This window comes from Phaenicophaeus curvirostris, chromosome 5, assembly GCF_032191515.1.
Source record: "Phaenicophaeus curvirostris isolate KB17595 chromosome 5, BPBGC_Pcur_1.0, whole genome shotgun sequence".
In the NCBI taxonomy this organism is placed as follows: Eukaryota; Metazoa; Chordata; class Aves; order Cuculiformes; family Cuculidae; genus Phaenicophaeus; species Phaenicophaeus curvirostris.
In genome coordinates this window covers 6,716,200-6,742,554 of record NC_091396.1, presented here as the reverse complement: position 1 = coordinate 6,742,554, position 26,355 = coordinate 6,716,200, and the positions used below count along the sequence as shown (strand labels likewise).

At 38.9% G+C, this 26,355-nt stretch overlaps 2 protein-coding genes across 4 annotated transcripts in view; one reads left to right on the top strand and one right to left on the bottom strand.

Moving 5' to 3' along the window:
* The window catches only part of ANO3 (anoctamin 3), a 378,658-nt gene that overhangs the window by 160,845 nt on the left and 191,458 nt on the right, over positions 1-26,355 (bottom strand). For 2 of the 3 annotated variants that reach the window (XM_069857456.1, XM_069857457.1), the window contains exon 27: positions 22,411-25,878. In XM_069857456.1, coding sequence (XP_069713557.1) covers positions 25,696-25,878 — 183 coding nt within the window. In that variant the 3' untranslated portion in view covers positions 22,411-25,695. Of the gene's footprint in view, positions 1-22,410; positions 25,879-26,355 lie in introns of those variants that run through there. The other variant, XR_011337490.1, reaches the window with a different exon arrangement.
* SLC5A12 (solute carrier family 5 member 12) lies at positions 1,010-16,889 on the top strand. The gene is made up of 15 exons (XM_069857458.1): positions 1,010-1,637; positions 3,591-3,656; positions 4,717-4,768; positions 5,750-5,817; positions 6,819-6,973; positions 8,002-8,142; positions 9,530-9,659; positions 9,982-10,070; positions 11,228-11,340; positions 12,512-12,579; positions 12,949-13,035; positions 13,671-13,855; positions 14,094-14,197; positions 14,397-14,518; positions 16,006-16,889. The coding sequence occupies exons 1-15, from the start codon at positions 1,281-1,283 to the stop codon at positions 16,162-16,164; spliced, it is 1,896 nt and encodes a 631-aa protein (XP_069713559.1). The 5' UTR covers positions 1,010-1,280; the 3' UTR covers positions 16,165-16,889.

Sequence of the window (26,355 nt, the reverse complement as noted above, 5' to 3'; positions counted from 1 at the left end):
GAGTTCCAGCCATAGCTGTCCTGGATTTTCTTTGACTTCACGCTAAGCAATGAAGGTTGCTGCACACCTAGTCCTCTTCTTCCTGAGCAGACGGCAACAGGCAAGGCTTCAGGTGTGGACACCCACTAATTCACAAGGTACAGTTGGCACAGCAAAACCATTCCTGTTCACTGATGACTTCAGAAGGAAGGATCCCTACTCAGCGAACACAAGGTTGGAGAAAAGGACTTTGCTATTAAAAGCTACCCTGGGTTACTGCATCTATTGACTGTCTCCAAAATGTGCTCTCCACCTTTCCTTCAGGACTGTAACTCCACACACACCATCTCTTTGTACAAGTTAATGCTTTGGTATGACAACTCATTGCCTGGTTCTTTGGAAAATGTATTGTCATGTCATAGATAGAGACAAAATTAATTTTCACTTATTAAAAATACCAACAACCACAAGCAAAGCCCCCAAAACTCAAACACAGGGAAAACCTAATTAATTGGGTCAAGAAATATGTCAAAGACATAGTTAGGAAAAGCAATACTGCTCTCTAATCTGCTTCTCCTTGAGCCTCTTGTTCTGCAGGTCTGACCAAATTGTACATACGCAAACTAATTCACATCTTGTATGAATGCATGTAAGTTAGAAGTAAATTTACTGTTAGCAGTAGTCAGTGAATAATCGGTTTCTGACTGGAAGTCATCCTCAAACATAATGCAGCACAAATTGCATTTCTGTTCATCTGGAAACACCCAGGCACACTAAAGCTGGGCTACAGTATAAATTCAGTTTTTATCATATGAAGGAATTGCTCCTCTGAAAGGAAGTTCTCTAGCACGTTCTTCATTTCACTCTCCTTTATTTCTTTATTGTTTTCATTTTATTATTTTAAAATGCTGAGAGGTTAGAAAAGAGTCAGATCAAGTCAACGTGTCAGGCTAATGTTTAACTTTAAATTAAAACCTCACAGATAAAAAGGGAGTGTACTACAGATTTCACAGTTTAGTGTCCTCTGCTCCAGCCTGCCTGGCAGAAGCATCAGTAGAACTAGGGTCTAAGTGCATTCAGCACCTTCCTAACTCATCCTTCACTCTTCTGTTCTTCCTCCTTCTAAGTGAACTGGATTAAAAGTAAAAAAAAAGGCTCCTAGCTGAATAGTCCTTCCTTCATTATTCCTCATTGATGAGCTGAAGATAAGCATCAACTTTGCTATCAACTGAGTTCATCTGTTCAGAGCAACAACTACAGAAAAGCAGAATCCTCCATTAGAGATTTGTCCCTCCGGTGCTATGTCAAACTTTGTAGCTCCAGAAGTCAAAAAATTTGCTGCTTGGGACTATGTTGTTTTTGCAGCACTATTTTTAGTATGTGCTAGCATTGGAGTCTTTTTTGCAATTAAAGAGAGGAAAAAGAAAACTTCAAAGGAATTTTTGGTGGGTGGTAGGCAGATGACATGTGGACCAATAGCTTTCTCTCTCACATCAAGTTTTATGTCAGCAGTAACTGTTCTGGGGGCACCCTCCGAAGTTTATCGCTACGGGGCATCCTTTGTTCTGTTCTTTCTTTCATACACGCTTGTCATCATTTTCACTGCCGAGTTATTTCTACCCGTATTTTACAGATCTGGCATTACCAGCACTTATGAGGTAAGTAGAAATATTGATAAAAGGCACTATTCTAAAAAAAATAAAAATCAGAATCATGTATATAGATATTTGTCCAGAAAAATCTCCGGCAGAAGAATATCTGCAATGTTCTATGGAACGAGGGTATTGATGTATTTATTAGTTTTAGTAACTGGTCGCATAAATTCAAACCAATTATTTATACTGCATAAATTGAAAGCACAAATTAAGCATCAGAGCTCCTTTTATGCATTTATAGCAGAGACAGGATAAGTGCTTACACCCGAGTCCAGAATCGTTACCACTGAAAAATATTTAAAGTGTATCCAAATGTTTTTGATCTTATAAAGTAATTATTCCCCTCTGGTTTAGAGAGCAGGTATTAAAGACAGACTTTTAAAAAAAAATAATTCAGTAGTAACTAATTCCAACTTGGTCCAGATCTGGAAATTTTGTCCAATTTACTATAAAAAAAGGATTGTTCAATATCTAAAAAGCTGAGCAGGGGAGGCATGAGGATGGTGGTATATCTTTCAGAAAAAGTAAATAAGGGCTGGAGAATGAACCTAGGTATTCTCTAGGAATTGAAATCTATGGCCTCTGAATTTTCTAGTGTTTTTGGCTGGCATTCCTCCTGGAACACAATATTTGCTTCATATAACAGTTCAGCAGTTAAAAAGTAATAATAAAAAAAATTAGTAGTCCTTGTGATATTATTGCTAGGACCACAATGTGCTGTCCTTTTTGTCTGCAAGCCCATAAAACAGCTTTTATGCACTTGGGAATAGTCTTTTAGTCGCTTTAATTACCTGCTGCAGATTTGGTCGGTTCTGTTTGTGGTCAGGTTAGTTAATAAGGAGCTTCCTGGTAACATAAAGGCTGCTCCTGTGCTCTCAGCCTAAACCAAAAAGGGATCTCGGTTACACTGGGAGATACAGCTTTGGAAATGTTTCGGTTAGAGGCTGCAAAAATTTAAACTTTGCATCTATTCACACTGCCAGAACTTACTGCGCTTTCTAGTTGGTTTTAATGCAAGATCAGAGAATGAATTCCTTCGTTTAGTCAGTCCCTTCAAGCATGCTGGAAAGGTGACTGTTGGCTTCATTTAGTTGTATGGCAGGCTGTGGGGATTATTATGCAAAAGAAACAAGAAATATGAACGTGAACAAAATCAATAATGAAGAAGCTGCTTGGCAGTAGTGACTTGTAAAAGAGAGAATAGCCTGTTCCTGGTGGCTGCTGGGGAGTGTAAGGGACCATGGCCCAAGGGGAGAGCCAGCCCACCTGACGCTGCGTCAGAAGCTGCCAGAGGGCTAGCAGCACAGATTTAACCTTTGTCACCTCTACAGAGACACTCCAGGTGGTGACTCAGGCTTAAAACCTGGGCTTTGTATACCATCTCACCTCCACAGTTGTGCTGCAATTAGAAACATCTCTGTACATCCGCTTGGAAGCCCATAAAAAACCTGCTTGTCTCTCCACATTGATGATGTGTAGATTTGGCTTTAGACTGAGACAGAGCGAATGAGAAAACCGGCTTTTCTCAACCACTGTGAAAGCCTCTATGTGGCTACTTCTTTTGCTCCACCACTGCTTTTGTAACTACAGGAGTCAACCTATGTAGTTTCTCCTAGAGACGACCTCACGTTTCTTCTTCATACAGGATACTTCATTTGAAGTTTAAGTTTTTTTCCTTGTAGCCTTTGGTCTCATTCAGTTATTCCCTGTACAAAGCAGGTACTGAATACTGCAACCCAACATAACTTCAAGAACACGATACTAATAAGCTTTCTTACATGTAGTTATCGCTGCATATAATAACTGGCATGTTCTCCTGCTCATTACTCACAGAAATGGTGCCAGTTGCCAGTAATTTTACTTGCATAGCAAGCTGTTACTCAGGGCTATCAGAAAGTTAATAGCTGTGTCACAGATGCTACACGTGCCATTTACTGATATACTTCTTTTTCCTAGTATTTGGAATTAAGATTTAACAAGATTGTTCGTCTTGCTGCAACATTGATCTACATCCTGCAGACGGTAAGAAGACACCGATCCTATATTTATGCTAATTTCGCTCAACATTTTATTTGATGGGTTAGTCTCAGACTGCACATTTTTTACAATGAGATGTTTTAACGAGTAGTCTTTTTGCCTCATTCTATTCGCTTGGTCTTTGAATGTTAAAAAGAAAGAATGATTGTTTTCCTAACCTTACCCTGTTTAGGATTAAAAACACATTTTTTGTTGTCTACAACACTTGGTTGTTGTGCTGAACTCTCACCTCTCCTCAAATTCTTGGCCTCATTACGTTCCCTTGCAGTCTCTTTTATTCCAAATGAGTGGATTCTGTCTTTCTTGAGAAGCTAGATGAACTCTACTGGGTACATCCAGTTCTCAATTGCCCATTTATGACACTGGAGGGAAGCTACCCCATTTGAAAGTTGTTGCATATGTTATTTCCTTGGGGGAACCATAGGTAGCTTCACCCCCCTGATGGTCCCAGCAGGGACCATCTCAAAAGATAACATTAGTTATGTATTTGATGGAAAGGTGGGATTTGATGACATATTGGAAGTAATTTCTTTCTACCTTAATTCTATTTTATTAATTTTATTAATTCCAAATCCTTTAGCAATAAGTTTGAATGCTTATTGACTTCCAGGCTTCATTTCTCCCTCAGTCCTGTCAGAACATACACAAGAATGCATTAAATCAGCTACTGCAAAAAGGACTGAATGGAACAAGGGAAGTTTAATTTCCACAAACAATGCAAGTTATCTTTGCATAACTGCTCCTGTTTTCACCAAGAGCTCCTCTTTCCATCTGACTAGGATATTTTTGTCATCGAGTCACCTTAGCAAAGGGTGAAATAAGTAATACCAGGGCAGACAGTGGTCCTTACCTCAAAAAAAAAAAAAAAAAAAAAAAATCAAAGGTTTTTATTTTCTAAAGATCAAAACAAAAAGTAATATATTATACAGACTGATCTAAAGAAACCTCTAGGTCTGGTATTTTACTCCAAGCCCCACTCTGAATAGAAAATTTATAAAAGAGCATTCACATACACGCTTTTTATAATGATCTTTTTCTCCTTCAGATCCTTTACACAGGAATAGTGGTTTATGCTCCATCACTGGCACTCAATCAAGGTGAGTTCTCATGCTGCATTACATGTCTAAGCCAAATAACTACACCACAAGAAAACCAGAATAAATCAAGCGAGAAAAACAGATAAAGAATTCTAACAAAAATTCCTCAAATGTTCTGCAAGATTTTTGCCTGCATCTCATAGCTCTGTGTTTACAGCTCACCCAGATTTCTCTTTCACACCAGCACATTAAGCAGGAGCCCTGTGTTTGCTGCCCAGCTCTCCTTTGCACTCAGTAACCACCCAAAGTGGTTAGCAATGAACAATTTCTCAACATCCTGACAAAGTTCACAGTACAAGCTGATGATCCAAGATGTGTTCTGTACTTTGATTCCCCCCTCCCCTATCTCCTGTGTTCAGGTTCCCACAGGCATAACGACATTCCCCGCAGCTGGAGCCAAATGCTGCATTGCTTTCTGCACACTTCTATTAACCTTTGCAAACCAGCCTTACAGCATTCATCATGATAGATGAGATTAGCAACTTTACTGCCACAGAGCAGAGGAATCAGCACAGCCTAACCGCCTATTTCACCAAAATTGATTAGAAAGAGATTGGGGAGCTCTTTTCACTGTCTGTTCCTAGTTGCAGGAAATGGAATTTTATTTGGGGCTTGTTTTTCTTTGGAAATCTCTGAAGAACTTAATTTTTCACGAGAAAATTCTGGACTTAGAAACAGAAGGATAGCATTGCTTATAAAGCTGTGTTCCACAGAAATTATAATTTTGCTTCGTGCAATTCTTCTTTTGCAAATTACTTTTGCATGCTTGAAAGCTAGTTAAATTCAATTTGCAAGAAAACAGCAAAGCAAAACAGTATTTAGTAGTGTTAAGGCACCTGAACAAAGCTCCTAATTGCCACAGAAGATTAAAAATAATAATTACTCCCATTCGTCTAAGGCTAAAGGATCATAGCTTTTCTGTTACCATTCCAATGATCTACCTCCATTTCTCTAACCACTTGGTTTTCATTGGTTTCACAGTCACTGGATTTGATCTCTGGGGCTCTGTAGCTGCAACAGGAATTATCTGCACTTTCTATTGCACTCTGGTACGTAAGAGGCATAACAAAACAGCTGAAATAGAGATTGTTAATTCAACCATCCCTTATACATGACAGGGTATTGTAGATGGGTCGCTTACAAATGCAGTCCAAGTGACAGAAGTTTAAGTAGTAGAATATAGAGATAAATTTATTTAAGACTCTGTTGCACAAGTCAGTCTACCTGAAAAAAAAAAAATATTCCTCTCAAATCCTCTGCTGTACGTCTCAAGGTTTAAACCAGACAACTTGAGGCAGAGTTCAGATAAGCAGGTGATAACCTTTCCCTACCACACTAAATCTTCTCATCTTTTACAAGTTATAGACTGGAAACCCCTGTATTGAAATTTGTGCCTCCCAGATCAAGAGGAGAATGATAGAACCTAGGGAAGATGATCATCATATCAGAGAACTTCGCTTCCAAGTGGAAGCAACACAAGATTCCAGATTACACACAATATAAACGTTGCAGTGTAAGTCACAGAGCCCTGGGGCTCAGGACAAAACCTGACTTCTACCATCACTACCACACATGAATTTTTTCAATATTTCAATCCACCTTTGTTGAAACACTTATTATGCTGCTGTAGCACAGTTTTGATCAAATATGAAAGTAGCTCTGGAGGAAAGCTGATATTCTGCAGACTTTTTTTTGTGGACCTCTGGGTTCCATAGGAACAGAGTGCTATGGGAGTTAAAAACACAGGCCACCTTGCATTCCCTAAGCTTTCATTCTGCACTGTGATATCTTCTTCAAATGCATATAAAGGATGCAGAAAAAGCACATTTATCTAGAGGTCAAATATTCCAACAGAACCGTGGACACACCATTTAGGCTCTGTATTATTTTCTGACCTGCAAAAATATGATAGAGTACAAAGTTTAAGAGTCATGATTTTCTAGACGCTATACATACAGCTCAATGTCCTGAAATAAAGGGTCTTTCTACCTTTGGCTGTACTTGAACAACAGGAAAGAAGACGAGAGCATACAGTTTCTGTTTGTTTTAGGGAGGATTAAAAGCTGTTGTCTGGACAGATGCATTTCAAATGATTGTCATGGTGGCTGGCTTTGTGGCAGTTTTGATTCGAGGAACTACTCTGAATGGTGGATTGACCAAGATCTGGGAAGATGCCAATGAAGGATCAAGACTAAACGTACTTGAGTAAGAAAAAAATAGCACCAAACTTTTCTTGTTGTGTATTTAATGTTTAGAAAACCTACCCTTACTAAACCAACAAGACTTTTCGTTATATTACCAGTGAACAATCGCAGTGCCTTAGAGAAGTCCATTTCCTAGTTTTCCAGTTCTTGGGAACATAGTTGATCTCTCAGGAAACCTTAACTCCTCATTCTGTTACCCTCTTGGAAGAAATCAAAGCCTTGCTGATCTGAAAGGGAGTTTTTCCATTTTCCCTTGTGTAGCTACAAATGCAGCCCAATTATTCCTTGCAATTGCATATGTCTTTCATTTTCTAGTCATGAAACTGAAGCTTCATTTTAAGCACACTCGCCACTGCAGCTAACAATGATGTACAAGTGCACGGGGATAGCAAACTGAACTGAAAAGTTCATGATCAACACAAAGCACTGACAGAATCTACCAGGAAGGTCAAATGTTATCTGCTATACAAATCAAGATTAGCAGAACTGCAAAGGCAACAGATGAAAGGAAGATGTACTTGTACCAGCTAGGATTACTGAAAAATGAAATTTTGTTGTTAAAAACAAGATAACACTGCAGCTGGATCAACTTCTCGTAAAGGAAATAACATATATGATGATGTAATCAACAGCTTGGATGATTTTTAGAATTTAGTAAGTGGCTGTGTTCCCAGCAAAGGATGGGGTGCAAGGGACGATGGCTTGCAGTTCTGTTGTTTCAATCTGACACAGGTCTGAAACCTGAGCATAAAAAGCCTTATAAATGCGATTTATCTAAATTGGTTGGTCCTCTGATCAAGTCTACATGATAAATGACTGATAGGAGCATGTTCCAGTATAAGTTAATAATATAAGTTAAAAAAATTTTCAAATCTAGATACATTTCAATTTTTTTGTGCTGGAAACAGTATTACCAGTGCAGTATTTCCAATTCAAACAGTAGAACATACCAGATATTTCTGAAAAGACCTACATCTTGCTAAATAAATGTGTGTTTAAATAAGTGAATTAATTGCTTCTCTTTTCTAGCTTTAATGTAGATCCTTTGAGACGACATACCATCTGGACAATTGTTATTGGGGGAACATTTACATGGCTAGGGCTCTATGGAGTTAATCAGTCCACAATACAGAGGTGCATCTCTTGCAAATCAGAAAAGCATGCTAAACTGTAAGTTACTTGTCAATAATCTATTTTAGCAATCAAAAGAAATGACACAGAATTATACTAACAGCCGGTCAGTTACGTTAAATAAATATTGGGATGCTTTTGGGTAGTAGTGAGCTAATTTTGTGCTGTCAGTCATACTTCCTCTGGCACTAAATGACATAAACCAAATCAAAAAAGACCAACCCACAGCTATCTAACTTGTGCAGTTTATTAATTGGGGGTCAGGTGGCCAAATTTCCAGAAGCAGAGTGTGCAAAGTTATGCACTTGGAAGTTGTGTTATCTATATATTTATTGGAAAAATGTATTGTTAGATCGTGTTTCTATTGTATTCTCTTATAAATGGTTATTGGTTTAGTAAGGCCCTACAGTACAAGGCATGATACACATAAAATGAGATCAATAAGTTATTAAAATTCTAACATATAAGAGTAACTAGAATCAATGGCAAAGAACCAAGTGAAACTTTACAACGTAGACATTTCGGTTTCCAGTCTGATACCTTCTTGAAGTTCAGCATTAGTATGTACATAGTTAGACACATGTTTCACTAAACAATCAGATTTTTTTCTTATGTCTAGTGCTAATTGCTTGTCCACTGAGCTGGAACACAAAGGTGGTAATTTTCTCTTTTTTTCTTAGGTGCAATCACACTCATTTTCTCTTAAGATCATAAGGGATTATGTGAATTCAGGCTATTGTAATTCAATCTCTGAAAATGTTTGGAAGTCACAACAGGGAGAACATCACCACTAAAAGGTCCTTAAGGACCTTTGGGTCCCAGTAGCACAGCTCTGAACCGGCCCTAGCAATAGACCTTGTGTAAAGTCCAAACATGCTCTAGAACCTGTAAAATCCGGCAGCTCTCAAACTACAGGACTATTGAACCTCAACCACACAGCCCACTCACCAGGCACTGTCACCCACATCCACTTCATGGACTAGTGAAAAAAACCCCAAACCCAGGAGTTACTTTGAGGTAGTAATAGGGTAATCACAACAGAATCAATGCAAAATAATCTTTGTGTGGCTTAAAGGGAGAACAGCAACAACTCCCAGGAGACAAAAACCTGCTCTTACAATAGACTGGGGGGGACTGAGAGGACGGATCCAGTGCATGAAGCCTGTTCTGCTCATGAATTACTGGTCTTGGATCAGTCACTGCCAGGTGCAGAGCTACCTAGAACCTTTCCCCAGAGCATAAAGAGGCTGTGTTTTTTCATGGTTTTAAAATGAGTATTACACACAATTACTTATCCTGGCTATGCCTTTAAGAGATTATATAATCAGCTTTGATTGCCTCTCTCTGAAAAGTTAGAAATAAATAACATGTAACAGCTTTTATATATGTATCTTGTTTCAAATAGAGTTACTCTTGTTTGTTCTAGGGCACTTTACCTGAATTTATTGGGACTTTGGACAGTTCTGGTGTGTGCAGTATTTTGTGGTTTGGTGATGTACGCTCATTACCAGAGTTGTGACCCTTGGACTGCTGAATTCATTTCAGCACCTGATCAGGTACAGATACACATTATTACAATTCGGAGCTGCTTTTGGCCCAGACATATAGAGACAGTTTAATTTTTGTGGGATGTTTTACATCCTTTTATCACACAGGCAGTAAGGAGGGCTAAAATATATCTGTTCTGGCACTCCTGCAGTATTAATCTGATTGACCACTTCTGCCAAATTACGTCACTTCACCTCAAAATCCAACACTCCTTGTTAGCCGGAACAAAACCAGAATTTTGCAACAGGGTTAGATGCGCTCCTTCTCTTTCATTATCTGGGAAAGTCTTAATTAATTGCTTGCATTTCTCTTGTGCTGCTTCCACCCCAGCTCATGCCGTATTTTGTTATGGACATTTTTTCTTCGATGCCAGGAGTCCCAGGACTGTTTGTCGCCTGTGCATTCAGTGGAACTCTAAGGTCTGTGAATCTAAAATGACATTTTAGCTGCATTCCATTGATTTCTTCAGGGCCCAAAAGGAGGTCAAGAGATGAAAACATAAGAAAAGCCCAGCTGTTCTTAGCACATTCTAGGAAGCAGCAGTAGTGCTCTACAGAATTACATTGTATTTATGCCAAAGTCCAGCTCCACTTCTTCAGTATCTTGTTCCCCCAAATACCTTTTAGAATAACATTATCAATACAGAAAAAAAAGAGTAGAGAAAGTGAGCTCAGCTTCCTGAAATTCTTTTGAAGCTACTCATGGTGAAATTGCCTTTACTTAACCTGACTGCCACAATATCATATTTAGGGATACAGAGCTTTTCAGAGAACCTGTCTTCGCATAATTATAGAAACTGTGATCTTCGTGAGGAGGGGGGCCTATAAGTTATTGTAGCTTCTACCTTCTGCGGGTCAAACATCAATAATTCATAGGGCATTTGAAAGAGAGAAGAATCCAATTCATGGTGATGTTATTCAGGCACTGTGTAGTCAGGCTGTTTCTAAAGTCACTTGTATAGAAAACACAAGAGAGAGCTATCAAAACAGAAAGAAAGAAATAAAACGCAAAAACCCCAAGCCACGAAAGGCACAGGCTGCTTCTAGCAGGAGACTGAGAGAATAAAGGCACTGAGTAAAAGTACTGTGCTGTAGGTACTGCCACTGCCATATCGTCACAACAAATTCACAGAGACAGTATTTGCCAAATATAGGTTAACTCGCCTAGCTAAAAGTCAGACTATTCCTATTCCATATTTTAGAGTTTGGAGAGAAAACAGAGCAGACATTTTGTGGAAAGGCATCACTAATGGCTGCTGTGCACCCTTTGAGTTTTAATGGAGCAGTATCTTCTGAAACATTTTTATATTTTGAGGGTCTTTGCAGCTTGGTAGGCTGAAGGGCCAGTTAGGGTAAGTTTCCATCTTGCTCTGTGCAAGCATGAAGCGGCACCCCTAGCGTTTGCCGAAGGGACAGAAATCTCACCAGCAGCAGCACTGTATGTGCAAAATATACTTCAAGAACTGTACATCTTACAGTATTAATGCTGAACAAGAGGCAGCATTTGTCTATAAACCCAAGCTTATTTCAGATTATACTGCTTCCTATTTACTTAACATTTTTCTTCATTCCTACAGCACAGTAGCTGCTAGCATCAACGCTTTAGCAACTGTTACTTTTGAAGATCTGGTCAAGAAAGGGTTCCCAAACCTCTCCGATAAGACGAGTACATGGATAAGCAAAGGCTTATGTAGGTACCCCAGATGGGATCAATTTCTTTAATGGCAAAGGTGCTCATCCTCCCAGGTGCAACTACTACAGGAGAAAACAGGGCAGAATTTTCTGTACTCTGAGCCCTGAGAGCCTCAGACTCTTAACTGACTCTGAGAGCAGTTCTGTCAGTAGCGAAGGACACTGTCTAGAGACACTCCTTCAGAAACACACTTGTGCTTCAGAAACCTCTGCAGGAGCATAACCCTCTATAAACTCCCAAGAGGAGCGTCAGCCTGATGCTTCAGTAAAATTAAGCACATGCACATACTCAAAATCCTTTGAAAAGTTTTGTCCACTGAAAATCCTGGGCAACACCCTGGGATCTTTACAATCCAGAAAGAATATCAATGTAGTTATTACCATGTGTTATTATTTTATAGTACAATAGGACATTCCTATTCAAAGATGGAGTATCACAAAAACAGGTTTATTCAGTACTCTTCAAAGAAAAATAAAAATGTAATAAAGACAAGTGAAAACCAGACCATCAAAATACCAAGCGTCCAAAGTGGTTTGAGTTCTTAAGAAGCTTTTTTACAAGTATTACAGAAATATCATAACTCTTCTATAAGTATTATAATAATTTCATAACCACTTGCTGATGTTGGTAAAGATCACAGCAGAGTCAAACCAGTACTTTAACTGTCTCCAATCTTCTCTGTTCCTGCTTTTCCACCTACTACTTAATTTTTACACTCAGGACCTAGAAAGATAATTTTTACCTCTGAAATCAAGGTGTGCTAGCACAGAAAATGAGTTTCAGCTGGCTTTCCCTAAGACTACTACAGACAGAGTTTTGTCTACCTCAAAGTTAAAGTTGGTGTCAAAGGAAGAAAGCCTCGTTGTTTATCATTGCACAATTATTTTAAAAACATTATTTAAAGGCAACAGAAACATTTCTACATGAGTTATAGCAATTAAATGAACTTAGAAGTTAAGTTCTGCTTCCTAAGAAAAATCAGCAGACCAAAAACCTGACAAGAGTTCACGTAAGATGCTTCTGGGTGCTCAATTGTCTGCTGTAAACACTGAATTTGCCCAAACTGCAAGTTCCTCCATACTGCCTAGTCCCTTCAGGCACTAAACGAATTAGAAATTGTCCACACTGTTAACCAACACTGACAACTTTGCTTCCTGACTTTTTCCAGGTATATTGTATGGCATCCTGTGCACTTCAATGGCTGCAGCAGCATCACTGCTGGGAGGAGTTGTGCAGGTATCTAATACTCCAGAAATTCAGTGAACTGAACGTGAATGAAGAGAAATGCAATGAATTAAATAGTCCTGACATTCCTGGGCATTGCTAGATTAACTGAGCAGCTACTGTGGACATTCTACTGAGAGGAATAGCTCTGTCTGTATATGTGTGTATGTTAACATTCATAAATCCCCAACTCCTCCACTATTTACTTACTGCTGGGAAATGATAGCAAGTGCAACTCTTTCTCTTTACGATGTGCACTGAAATCACCGTTCATCCCTTCTCCCCCACCATTCCCCACTGAAAATTACAGATCGAGACCAGAACCCCACACACTCCCTCCAGCTGCTGCACATTGCTCCTGTCTCTTCTCTGCATCCACAGGCTTCCCTCTCCATTCACGGGATGTGTGGGGGGCCCATGCTTGGATTATTCACTCTGGGAATTGTGTTTCCTTGTGCTAACTGGAAGGTAAGAGGAAAATAGAATCCTGACCTGAAAGAAAATACCTTGATGTTGTTCAGCTAAAACTCCATCTTGAAATTTGTTTGAGTTTTTTAAATTTACTCTCCAGGTTGCTCTTCAGATTTAGAACCTAAAGAAGTCCAAGATCTGTTTAGAGGTCCCATTTCACTGTCTGAATTTACCCCATTTGAATTTAACTCTACCCTACTGTGATTACATCCAAAAAGAGGGATATTTAAAAATTGTTTAGTTTCTCCTCTGCATTAAAAAGAATAAATATTCATTACTTGTCCCAGCCCATACTCACCCTGAGATGCACAGAATGATTTTAATTGCCTTTGCTAACTCAGGCAAATCGCAATATAAGCCCATTTCATATTGCTCCATGAGCAGTCCATCACATTTGCCCAGAAGTAAAACTAAACTCCATGTTGCAGTTTTGACCACCACAGTTTTCTTTCAACACTTTATTAGTAGATGGCAATAAATCCCCATGTTTTACACCATGGTTTAGAGAAAACAGAATTAATTTACAGTGACAGAGATTGTAATGACTCATTACCTACTCCTGCCTCATTCATATTTGCATTGGAGCACTTCCCATGCATCACCTTTAACAACATCTTTCTATACCTGCCAAGGGCGCTATTGGAGGCCTCTTAGCTGGAATCACCTTAGCTTTTTGGACTGGTATTGGCTCTTTCATTTACCCTGCACCACCATCAAAGTCCATTCCTCTGCAACTATCAACTCTTAACTGCACACTGGCTAACAGCACTGAGATGCTGACGACGACGACGGTGGCTCCCACAGTGGCTCCAGACAGGTATTTTCACCCTTGTTACCACTTCAGCCTACGTTTTGGCACAGGATGCAGCCCGAACCTGTTGCACGCACCTAGGGTGCTGCTGGTCACTGCTGAGCGGGCTGGGAGCACAACTCACTGCCAGATTATACATCAGCTGCAGCACGAGCTGCATTTCGCTAGCACGGTCAAGAGACAATGTGAATATACTCGTTGGTCTTCACTAGTTGCTTCTTTCCCTTTTGTCACCTCTTCACAGGCCTTTGCTGGCAGATACCTGGTATTCCCTCTCCTACCTGTACTTCAGTGCTATTGGCTGTCTAAGCTGTGCCATCACAGGGCTGTTGATAAGCTTTATAACAGGTTGGTGTTATATACATATATATATAAATGCTTTTGTACAATAATCTGATGCAGCTGTTAAAAGTGTTTTCAAAAATGCTAGCAAGCAACTCATCAGACCCAGAAGAGGGCAGTGGGCTCCAATCCCACTCCCCCCACGTCATGGTCTGAGGCTCACACTTAGCTTTCTGAAGGCTCTTATATAGTTTTCTCCTTTCAGGACCTCGTAAAGGAGAAGACATCCCACCAGTATTAATTAAGCCAGTCTGTAATCCTTTTTGCTTTTGGTCTGAAAGACTCAAGACTTTGCTCTGGTGTGGCGTGCAGCATGACAGCCAGGAGGTGAGTACTTGAACCTATCGGCTCAGCCCCACCGTGGCCCCAGAGCAGTGGGGGCATAAGCGTACACGACGGTACGTGCCATACAGAATGCAGACTAGCTTTCAGCAATCGTTTTTTGAAGTTGTGCAAGGGATGCTGCATAGGCACTGCAGACTAGAAATAAGAACAGCTAAACCCTCCTACTCAGTGTTAGCAATAAGTTACCTATTTTTCCCTATTTATGCAGCACATAGGGACTCGGGGTCTCCAGAGAAAAACAGCCTCAGGATGGCCAGCAGCCCGTGAAACAGGGGCTGACCTCCCTTTCCCTGCCCTCCGTGCTCCAGCAGCCGAGCAGGGACAAAAACGCACTTTACACTCCAGAGAAGAGTTCACCAAGCTACTGCCTCCTCCCCCTGAGCACATATTAAAAAAGACTTTAGCACTTACACATCCACGAAGCTCTCCTGATGCTACCATCTCCACCTCCAGTCCTAGCAAGGCTTCTTCCCTCCAGGGCAGCTCTGCCATCCCATCAGGCAGAACTGCAAGTACCAGCACCTGGGCTGCTCCTGCTCACCACCCTCTCCATCAGATTTTCCCCAGGTGCCTCAGGGCTTTGTAGCTCTTTAACAAGCCAAGAAGATCAAGCATCTTGTTTCCTTGCACCGTTTTAACAGTTTGCAAAGAAACAATATTGGTCCATTTTAGCAGAATCTGCTAGGTTTACAAAACATATGTATGTTTTCAACTCTTTTAGAGTACCAATACCTTTAAATCTTGAAAATCCTTTAATCTTGGAAGTAACCTGTCAGCTGCAAGGCTCACAGTATTCAGTGGTAACATAGAAGCTGTCCCTCCACCCACCTTGGATTAACTTTGACATTAAAGTTGATGGTTTCATTTGGAGAGCAGCTGTGGCTCTTGATTTCCTTCAGCTGTTTCACTTGGCTTTTCCATGCTCAACAGATTTAATCTAGAAATTTCCGGAGGAGAAAAACCCTCAATGAAAGCTCTAAAAAAAGAAAACCACACATGCATTTATCCCCTGCTTTTGCTTAATGCACAGAATCACAACGTTGATCAACTAGCTGCAGTGTGAAACCACTGAGGCAAGTGGAGGCCAGACAAAACTCCACTAAAATGCAGATATTTATCTATATTTATGTAATATCCAAATGCAAAACTTAAATTAAGTGATTTGGAGTGCACTGAGGGTACATTTCAAGAATTTTAATTGAAGAGAGGAGCTGTGAGTAGTTGTTTTTGTTGCTTTTGCCAAAGACTTTCCATGGGGGAATGAGAAAACCGGTTGTTGTATAGTTGTATATAGAGGGGACACACACTAAAGAGTGCCTACTTGTGTCAATATATGTAGTGAAGTCATTTCTCTGATTTATAAGAAAGGATATCCAAATTTTAATATGCAACAAGATGCTCTTTAAGCAAAGGAAAAAAACAGTGAATACAGGCTTCAAATTATTAGTGTATTTTCTCTCTTTTTTCAGGTGGATTTTGGAAAAAATCTGCCAAAAGTTAGCGCAAATAAAAATGGAACCAATGACACCTTCAAGAATAATATCATCAATGAAAACAATTGCCAGTTCCCTGGTTACAATCCTGAGGAAAAATCCTATACTAATATGAGCAGAGAATCTCGCCTCTAGAAACTGAGGGACAAGGGACATTTAATCAAACTTTATTTCTCCAGCTTCAGAAATGAAGAGCTCTTCTTATGACATTTACCAGTTTGTAAGCCATATTTTTATCGTGAATTTCATGACAGAACTGTGGAAATCATCGGTCAGCAGGCTTTTGGAAGCGCTGCTATTTCAGAAGAAATGTTTTGTGAATCTTTTCATGGAAGCTCCTACTTGGAAATAGCTGCAATACATCCATATCACACACTCTGCTCAGTAACTAGTCACTGATGGGAAACATGCAAAGGTGAACTTGAGATAAGACAAGACTTCAGATTAGCTTCTGAGGCCTCTCACTAAGGTGAGACTGTGAAGGGCCCTCAGATGGAGGGGGGAGGTCAGGCTGAGCTAGTCTCTGCTTATTCCTAGGTATGGCAGAAATCCTCCTTGCAGGAACACTGTATAGACCAGACTGGTCTGTTAGTGACCAAGTTAATAGTTTCTGCTTCCCTTGTGGAACTTGGATTTCTTTGTCTTATTGTAAAAGCTACAGGAGAGAGTAACAAATTTTACCTTGAATTCGGGATAGGTCTTTTTTTCGTGATAGTCTTGGAAGGGCATCCTTTCAGCTCAAAAAGATCCATCTACTACCTTTATGCAATAAAGAAAATAAAATGACGCTTGATGATGACGCCTCCTAATGGATAATCCGTGATGAAAAAAGACATATAATTAGGCAAAATAATCTGTCCGGTAAAATGCAGTGGAGGAAGGTAATTAGTCCGCTTAATGTTCTGTTTCAGTGAAACACTTTTCCTCTAAACTTGTCTGTTGTAAATCAAACTCAACTAATCACCTCTCACTTTGCTAAACTTCTAAATGTTTTTTGGGTGAATGTACATGTCTTTCAGTAAAACTCACAACTGAACGAAACAGACTGAAGGAAAGTATCAAAGACAACTCAGTCAGATACCCAGCTCATATTTAGTGCATGTTACTCTGAAGAACTCAGCTGTTGCTTTTGATCTATTAGTGACTGTCTTTATGATGTAGATCTAGGTGATCCTTGTCCCTGAAGTTACTTCCCCTGTCCATGCTCATGCCCTGCCTCTGGGAATGGTCCCAGGATATACAGAAATAAGTCTGTAAACAACACTGTCTCGCTTGTGCAGGACGGTTTGTCAACAAACTGAGTTAAGTCAATATTTGTGTTAATCTCTTTTGAACCACATTTATAATCTCATAAAAGCTTGCAGTTGAGTCTGGCTGACAGCCTGTTATTTCACGTGGCTTGCTTTCCTTTCATGCTTCCGTCCTCACCATGGTTAGCAAAGGTGAGGCAGAAACCCAGTAAATAATGATATTGTATCATTTGTATCTCATGGCCACACGTATTATTGCTTAGGTTGTATTAAAAGAGACTAACTCCAATGCTTAAGGATGTAAAATAATTCTGGACTGAAAGTGGTTCAAAAGACCAACGTGAAGCTACACAGTTAGATGGTAGATGTAAAAAAAGCCCTCTTTCTCCTTGTAGTTGGAGAAATAACCAACTCAGAGACATTTAACTGTGAAAACAACCAATTCTGCTCTGAATATTTCTTGAGATGCTTTCTCATTGCAGTACTTTTATGCTTTGCATGCTGGAAAATGCATCGTTTGCATTTTTCAATATTTTTTTCCACAAGTTCAGCAACACCTTTACACTGGATTCACTAGAGAATTACTATCTTTTTAAGTCCTTTGCCGCAAAAGAGCATTTTTATTTGTCCTCCCATCAAAAAAAGTAAGTTAGGTTGTCTAGAACTCCATTGTCTCAAAATGTCTTTGGAGAAATATCCTGAAGAATTTATCTTTAACTTAATATTCCTGGACTAATTTTGTTTCAACTAAACCTGTTCTTTGAGCCCAAGTGTTTTCTGTATTTGTACATAAGCCAGGCATTCCACAAGATTTTATGAAGGCTGACACATGGATTTAGGTCTGGTAGCTAAAATTGTTGATCAATAGTTCATTATTCACTCTTCTACAAAGATGTAAGCATGTGGCCTAGCAAAACTGGAATTCAGAAAAACCACCACTGATTATAAATATTCAGGTCAGTGTCATTTACAGTTATCTTCTTATTCCACTTACACTCTGAGCCACTGATCCTTCCAGAAATGAGCTATCCTGTGCACGTGAGTCGAAAAAATGAGATTAAGAAACTAGGAATATATAAATTATCAAACAAGAACTTAAATTTAAATAAATGATTAGTCATTAGTGCAAACAGTAGACAATAAATTATTGAAAATTTGACAAGTGTGCCATTTTGAAATACGTGCCTTGGGACCACAGTGAGTATTGAATTTTTAGAAGTTAAACAACTTTGAGCTGATTTTAAACTTTATATTAACCTTCATTACAACATTATGGTTTGAAGGCACATGACCAATCACTTTTCAAGTGTACCGTTTTTTAATTAACTGTGATTATTTGGAACAATGAAGCTCAACATCTCTTTCAAAGATATCCAAGTTTATTACTGAAAAAATGCAATATTCAAATGTGTATGATACAGTAAATAGTTGCATTTGTACATGTAAACCTTGATAAAGTAAACAGCATCTCAAAGACAAATTTATGCCAAAAGTGTCTTACAATAGTTAATCAGATCAACAACTTTTTCCTCAGTGAATTTTTTTAGTTCTGGGGTACATATTGGCTTGTAAAAGTAATCTTAAAACACAAAAGAAACCAAAAGCTGACAGGCCAGAAGAACTTCCAGCTTGTAGTGCATAAAAGTTAATTTCTCTGAAATGCTCTGTGGTACTGTAATTTTATTTTAAATATTACTTACAAAGTGTGGACTTATGAATAGAAAAAATAGTTGAAATTTTAATCTCATTCTTTACTTAGAAACCAAGTTGTATTTAAATATTACAGAAATTTCAAATATATACACATGTTAAGTTATCTCTTATGATCATGACATTGCAAGTTAGCCAGGACTATCAGACTAAAAAATGGCTGAACTACGTTATTCAGTTAAATTCTACATGAGATTATTTCAAAGAACTGAAATTTCAGTGACACTACTCTAGGTAAAAATTAGAGCCAACAGTTTGGAAGATCTTTCAATACAAAACTCTGAGTCATCAAAATAAAACACAAATTAAAAAGGTGATTTGAATTTTTTTTTTTTCATTATTAACAGAAAAAATGTCATGTTCTCAGTGTTCAGAATTTCATTAGCTTTAAACTGCCTTTGGTTTAATCCTGATTTCTCCCCTAGTAGCATCTTAGCAATTAGCTCAGGGCAGTAAGAATGCAAACTAGAGAAGAACAGATAACATTGGAGAGGTTATGGCAAAAATTTAGAAAGAGCCAACAGAACTAACACAAGGTAACTTCCAGTGCAGTGAGGAGAGAACATACCATTAACATTTCAAGACTAATTCCCAGTCCTGGACTTGAAAAGTTCCTGCATAGCATGGAATAGCAGAGAGATTTCTCAGCAGTTCCTTGTTGTGCCGTTATAACTTGTATTAACATTGTGCTATCATGATTATGCCAAAATCATGCCAATAAGAATTCCTGATAAATGCGGTTGCAATGTCAATATCAGACAAAAAACGTCAATATGAGTCTATTCATATAAATTTAAAAATGCTAGGATTTTGTAGGGTCCCTGTGTGCATGTAGGGAGGGACAGAAGTGCAAAATATAGTGCTTGGGAAAGTGGCTAAAGGGACAGACCCTAAACAGCTGGCCTAAGGGCACACGTAGATCCACCCTGTGCTTCCTTGCACTGCTCTGTCCAATGCATCCCAACTTGTAAAAAGCACTAGACAAACTTGTGCACTTTTTGCACAGTGCACAAATTTGTGCACTTTTTGCTTTGGCTTCTCAGTTAGGGACATCCGAAAGAGCCTGCAAAAAAATCCACAGTTACAGAATTGCCCTGGAAACTGGACTCCCAGCAACAAGGTGTCATTTAATAGAACACTGAGGATACGGAAAGAATGAACCAGAGGAGAATAGGAAAAGGATCAGGTAGGCTGTCACCATACTCCAGCTTCAACCTTTTGTTTTGCGGAACCTATTTGGGTGCTGGAGAAAAACTTGCCGAGGTGAAGAGGAGCCCTTTGCTTCCTCTGCTCATCTCCAGCCTCAACACGCTGGCTTGTTGCATTCTATTCAAGCCGAAAATGGATTTTGTGACCATGAGGTTGAGTGCAAAAAGACTTAGGGATCTTGGAAAGCTGCTATTTTTTTCACAACAGGAATTTAGGTCTGCAACTCTTTGAAACACTTTCAAAAAGTGCCACTGCATGCATTTTAGTTAGATAAAGAAAGCATTGGAACTAAGAAAACAAAAAGCCTGTCTCAACGTGGAATTCTATTTGAATTCCAGTGTCAGCATTAACACCAAATAAACATTATTATGAAAGGCTGGTTGTATATTTGTTTCAACCTTTGCCCCCAAATAAGAAAAATTATTGGTTTACGAGGATCATAAAAAATACTTCTGGAAGTATTACTGCACTGTAAGTGACTGTTGATACCACTATTTTTCTCTCTGTCACTTTCGTCCAATGTGACACTTAATAGAAAACGTGATCGTTTGACTCTACATTAAATTTATTGCCTCCATATTAGGAGAAGGACCTGGGAGTGGTGGTCGACAGCCGACTGAACAGGAGCCAGCAGTGTGCCCAGGTGGCCAAGAAGGCCAATGGCATCTTGGCTTGGATCAGAAATGGTGTCACCAGCTGGTCCAGGGAGGTCATTCTCCCTCTGTACTCGGCACTGGTGAGACCACTCCTTGAATACTGTGTTCAGTTCTGGGCCCCTCACCACAAGAAGGATGTTGAGGCTCTGGAGCGAGTCCAGAGAAGAGCAACGAAGCTGCTGAAGGGGCTGGAGAACAGGCCTTATGAGGAGCGACTGAGAGAGCTGGGGGTGTTTAGCCTGGAGAAGAGGAGGCTGAGGGGAGACCTCATTGCTCTCTACAACTACCTGAAGGGAGGTTGTGGAGAGGAGGGAGCTGGCTTCTTCTCCCAAGTGAAGAGGGAATGGCCTCAAGCTCCACCAGGGGAGGTTCAGGCTCGACAAAAGAAAAAAATTCTCCACTGAAAGGGTCATTAGGCAATGGAACAGTCTGCCCAGGGAGGTGGTTGACTCGCGTTCCCTGGAGGTGTTTAAGGTGCAGGTGGATGAGGTGCTGAGGGACATGGTTTAGTGTTTGATAGGAATGGTTGGACTCGATGATCCGGTGGGTCTCTTCCAACCTGGTGATTCTATGATTCTATATTTAGCTGTTTGCAAAAAATGAGTTTTATTGTTACTGCCAGTGCCCAGTGTATGCAAAAAAAATTAGCTTATAACAGTATTAATGAAAAATTGTGATATTTATAAGTTAACTATGTATGAACCATTCCTTTTCATTTTATGGACACAGATCATTTTCACCTAAACAAAATTATATGATGCTTCTAAATATATACGTATAGTGATTTGGCCCTGAATGAACTGTGACATAATGCAAAAGATTAAGACTTTGCAGGTAATGCCACTGAATGCCACGCTCCATAAATTCTCTCTGGCAGCACTCTCATTTGAAGTCTGCAGTGGAAGAAACTGCAGCAAGGGGACTGCAGATGTGCATTAATTATATTAGACTGATCATCTTAATGGCACCTTAAGAATAAAATATAACTGGGGTTCTAGCCTTTCCCCATATTAACACTCACCCTGAAGCTGTGTTTTCCAAGATACTTTTCCTTCTGCAGAACTGTTTATGAAGGAAACCTCAGATTTATGAATTTATACATTAAGGTATGTACCTATTAAACTATTTTCAATAGGCTCTCCCAATAATTCTTATGAGCTTTCAACAGGACACAATTAGCCTGTCTGATAATCAGAACACAATTTAAGACAAGTTGCTGTTGGAAAAGGGCATAGCAACAGCCATTGTGTGTTCTGGAGTAATGAAGACATCTACTTCCAAAGAAATAACTTACAAAAAACCACTTATCGTTCATCATTGCTGGGGAAATTTTAGCCTTGTAATAATCAATAGTAACCTCAATGTTTACCTATTTTTTCTCTATAAATCCTTTAACAAAAACAGGTAAGAAAGAAAAATTAAAAAAAAAAAAAGCCATTCATGTGGTTTGTGTTGTTTCCAAATATTATTCCTCTATATCAGGATGCTCAATAGCTGGTGCAGTCTTTCTGGTAAGAAAACTTTAGTACAAGCATCACAAAGAGCCTGTGCTTCAGGTAATCCTGTTAATGCTCAGATGTTAATATTGAGCTCTTAATGCATCCCTCTATATGGAAGTAGACTTTGAGCTCTAAAAAGGAACTTTTATTAGGATGGATAATGAAACAGAACTCTCTTCCTTTTTTAGTCACCAGAATTCAGATCCCACACATTAGGCACAAATTTAGAATGAAAGCTCATTAGAAATCAGATGTGCATAATGTATGGGAACTTTCTGCTTTTTCTGAAATGGAGATTTCTTTTGTTTGAATCAAGATATGGAATTCGGTTAGGAATAATTAAGACATTTTGGACTTTGTATTTAAAAATACCTAGTTGCTCATGCAGTCTCTCTAAGGGCGCATGCATAGAGCAAAGTTGTCACAGATTTGATCTGCAATGACCTAAAGCATTTTTGCACAAATTGAAGATCTAAAGCTCTGTCAGATTTCACAAACGCAGCTTGCATGCACAGTCTATTCATACTGGTCATTTGTTTGGAAAGACAATATTTAGAATATGAAAAGATCATTCACCATTCATAAAATACATTATTCCTGAGGACAGTGTGTGCCTTATACTTCAGTAAAATAGCGTGCAGTCAATACAAACAGCATACTAAACAAAGTCTAGCAAAAAGTTTTCTCAGCTTAAGCAAATGGCTAGATAGTGGCAAAACCTTTAGACGTCGTCTATGTCTTCCAAAAATAAAGGAACACACACAGTGTTTCTCCAAAACTTCTTGTGCTTTTCCAGTGCATAAAATGCACAATGTCAGATCTACATACTTCCTTTTTATATATCCCTATATACCAGCACTGAAAATCATTAATATATATTTAAATCTGAAATACGAAAAAGTTTTCTTTCACATTTTTCTGAAGTCCAATTGGAATTTGCCTACGTATGTACTGAAATCTGCTAATATCCACAGCAGAAACAGGAAAATATAACATAATCAGTATTTCTGATGTTTGCCTAATTTTATCCTGTATCTTTAAACCTTGGGCCAGCCAAGGCTTTTTGTTTTATACAGAAATTTTAAAAAGATTGCTCATCTGTGACTTTCTCAAGAACTGAAGTACTATCACCATGTGGCACAGAAACAGAAGCTGTGACATGCGGTTAATGCTGTCAAATAGTGCTTGATATTCCATGGAAACAAATAGAGCGAGAATAAATTAAATCAAATGAAGTGATTCTACAAGCACTGAGGAGAACGCATTAATTATTTCTGATAAGGACTCCTTAAAGAATCTAATGCACAACCCAGAATAGGAAGGAACAAAGCAGCCTTTACAAAGCACTGGAAGATGAGTTCCACCAGCCCTTTACCACAGGACTAATGGGTTATCTGATTAGATCATACCTTCCAAGTTCTTTTCTCCTTTGTGCAATACTGTAGAAACTCCTACAGTTGCCTTGTCTGGTCAGAGAGAGCTGGGATTAACCAAGAAATCTCATGAATATGCTGAGATGACTAAAGAATAAAGGTCTGGTGTCAACCCTCTCCTCCACCCCTTGGATACAATAGATCTTACTCATCCACTTTAATGGGCTCTTAAAATTAATTTCATATGGCCTAATAAAATAAAATGATTGTGCTTATACATGCAAGTCAATACTGGAATCACACTTTTTGATTGAATAAGGTATTGCAAATAGTAAAACTCATGTCTTTTCATATCTGTCAGCAGTGATTTTGATGCAGCTTCATCCCTAAAAGTAATGTTAAAATTTACAGCGTTTATAGTTTCTGTGCTTTGTTGACTTTTTGCTTTTTAAATTTTTCTCATCCAATATAGAGAAGCATTATTTAAAATTGTAGGAAACAATGTTTGTACTGTTTCTCCACTCAGCTCTCTGCAAGTGAATCCTGCACACTTGCTTAAATTGTTTAAATTAAGTGCTTATCTTTTCCCACATTATGAAAAGTTAATAAGAGACAATTTCATCACCAAAATGTGAGTATAAACATAAGCAACAGTGCTGTATGCTGTATGCACATAAAAAACTGAAATTTGATTCTTTACATGAACATCTACCTTTCATAGTGATTTTGTCCAAAAAGCCCCCCAAAACTGTACGAAGGCATACAAATAATAATAAAAAATCTAGAAGTAACCACTGCATGTTTGTGCATTTATATACAATCTGTACATACATCTGCCTGTATCTAATTCCCATGCTTAGACTCATTTGGCCCAATAAAAGAAGTGCACATTACTGGAACATTTACTATTACAATAAGCAAAGCATTGCTATAAAGTGCTCTGCTTCTCCTTCCCTGAACAAGCAAGTCACAAGGTTATACTGGATGTCTGATATATATCTGCATAAGCTTGCATACTATAAAGAGTGAACTGTATAATCAGGACGAAGTCATTTGCACTGTATGAGAAGATTTCAAGTTAGCATTCTGTGAAGTCATGGAATCATTGCCTGGACAGGTCAAAGGGAACAGTAACACAGTCAGACATCTGCATGCTACATCAGAGCATGAAAATGACACTACTTTCATCCTGGAAGCATGTGGAGGTGGTCTTTCTGCACACAAAAGTGGAAAGACAACTCAACAGCTGCGTCATTTTCAAATATAACTGCGATGCATTCCCTTAGTGCTGCCGTTTCCTCTTTGATCTTAGGATTTTTGGTTTTCAACTAGAAGGGTAAATTAATGATGCTGATGTGCAAATCTTAAACTGCATAGTATATATTAAGCAGCCATAGACCCTTTTTTTAGGGTAGGACCACATCCACAATCTCAACAAGAGACTAGGACAAACCTGACGAAACAGTAAGCCTGAAAGATCACTGATATCAAGTTATGACCACAAAGGCAACAATTGCTCTTTTCTTCAGAGGCATTACAGATGGAGCTGAGCAATCAGAAGCTGTAGAAGTAGAGGATATCATGTAAGTTGGTTTTAGTCATGCCCTTATTGTATAAGTTCATAGGTAATTTTTAATTTTCATTATGCTCTTAGCATCTCCATGAACAGCACAAAATTCATTGCCTGTATTTAACCCAGAATGTCCACATTTTTAAGCTGTCTGCACGTTCCTGAGTGCCAATTCTCCTTGGTGCTCACCTCAGGCCAGCTACAGGTAAGGCTCTTCATTTTGTTCATTGGAGGCATCTGTTTTCCAGCTCCCATCAAAATCTGTAACTGTACCGCCCAGCAAGAACATATATACACTGTGAATCTCAAACACTGATGCCAGGCTGACTTCATTTTGTAACTGACTCTTCAATTTCCAAACAGTGTTTTTTTGGGGTGTTTTTTGCAGCATGGCAGTGACTAAGGCCATTCATGGTGGTACTGTTTGCCATTCTTTTTCCTTTCTTTCTGCAAATGCTCCAGTTCAGCCTCATACATCATCTCCTGGACTAAGTATTTCTCTCTCCTCATTCTGTCGCACAAGTCTTTGGGCATGTCTGGAATCAGGTAGGCAATGAAAGACTTGATTCCAAAAACAAGGTGCTGAAAAGAAGAACAAAAATAATTGCTTCAAAGATGCACAAATATTAATTTTCAGGACCACATTTTAGGGTCTAAAAGGCTGTGGTAAAACTGGAACTGAGAATCAATTAATGACTGAAATGAAAATACTTTGTTTAATATATATGCACACGGACATGGGAGTAAATGAACGATCCATCAGAAATGAGAAAACGCTGAAGTCTTCTGAAAAGTAAAACAAAGGGTATAGCTAGTGACCTAAATTAAGATGTGACTGTAGGATATGGTAGTTTCAGCAACAAGAGTGAACACTGGCTACAAGCAGCCTTATGTCTTTATCATGGTCTCTCATAAAGCATGGAGATTAAGCCTTTGTTAAGAGCTTGTAATCAAAGAAAGTAAACAGATTCCTGGACCTGATATAATATGTTCTTCAACGTTAGAACACACTTCTACTTTTATATTAGGCTAGAATCATGTATCATTTTCCTGAAACAC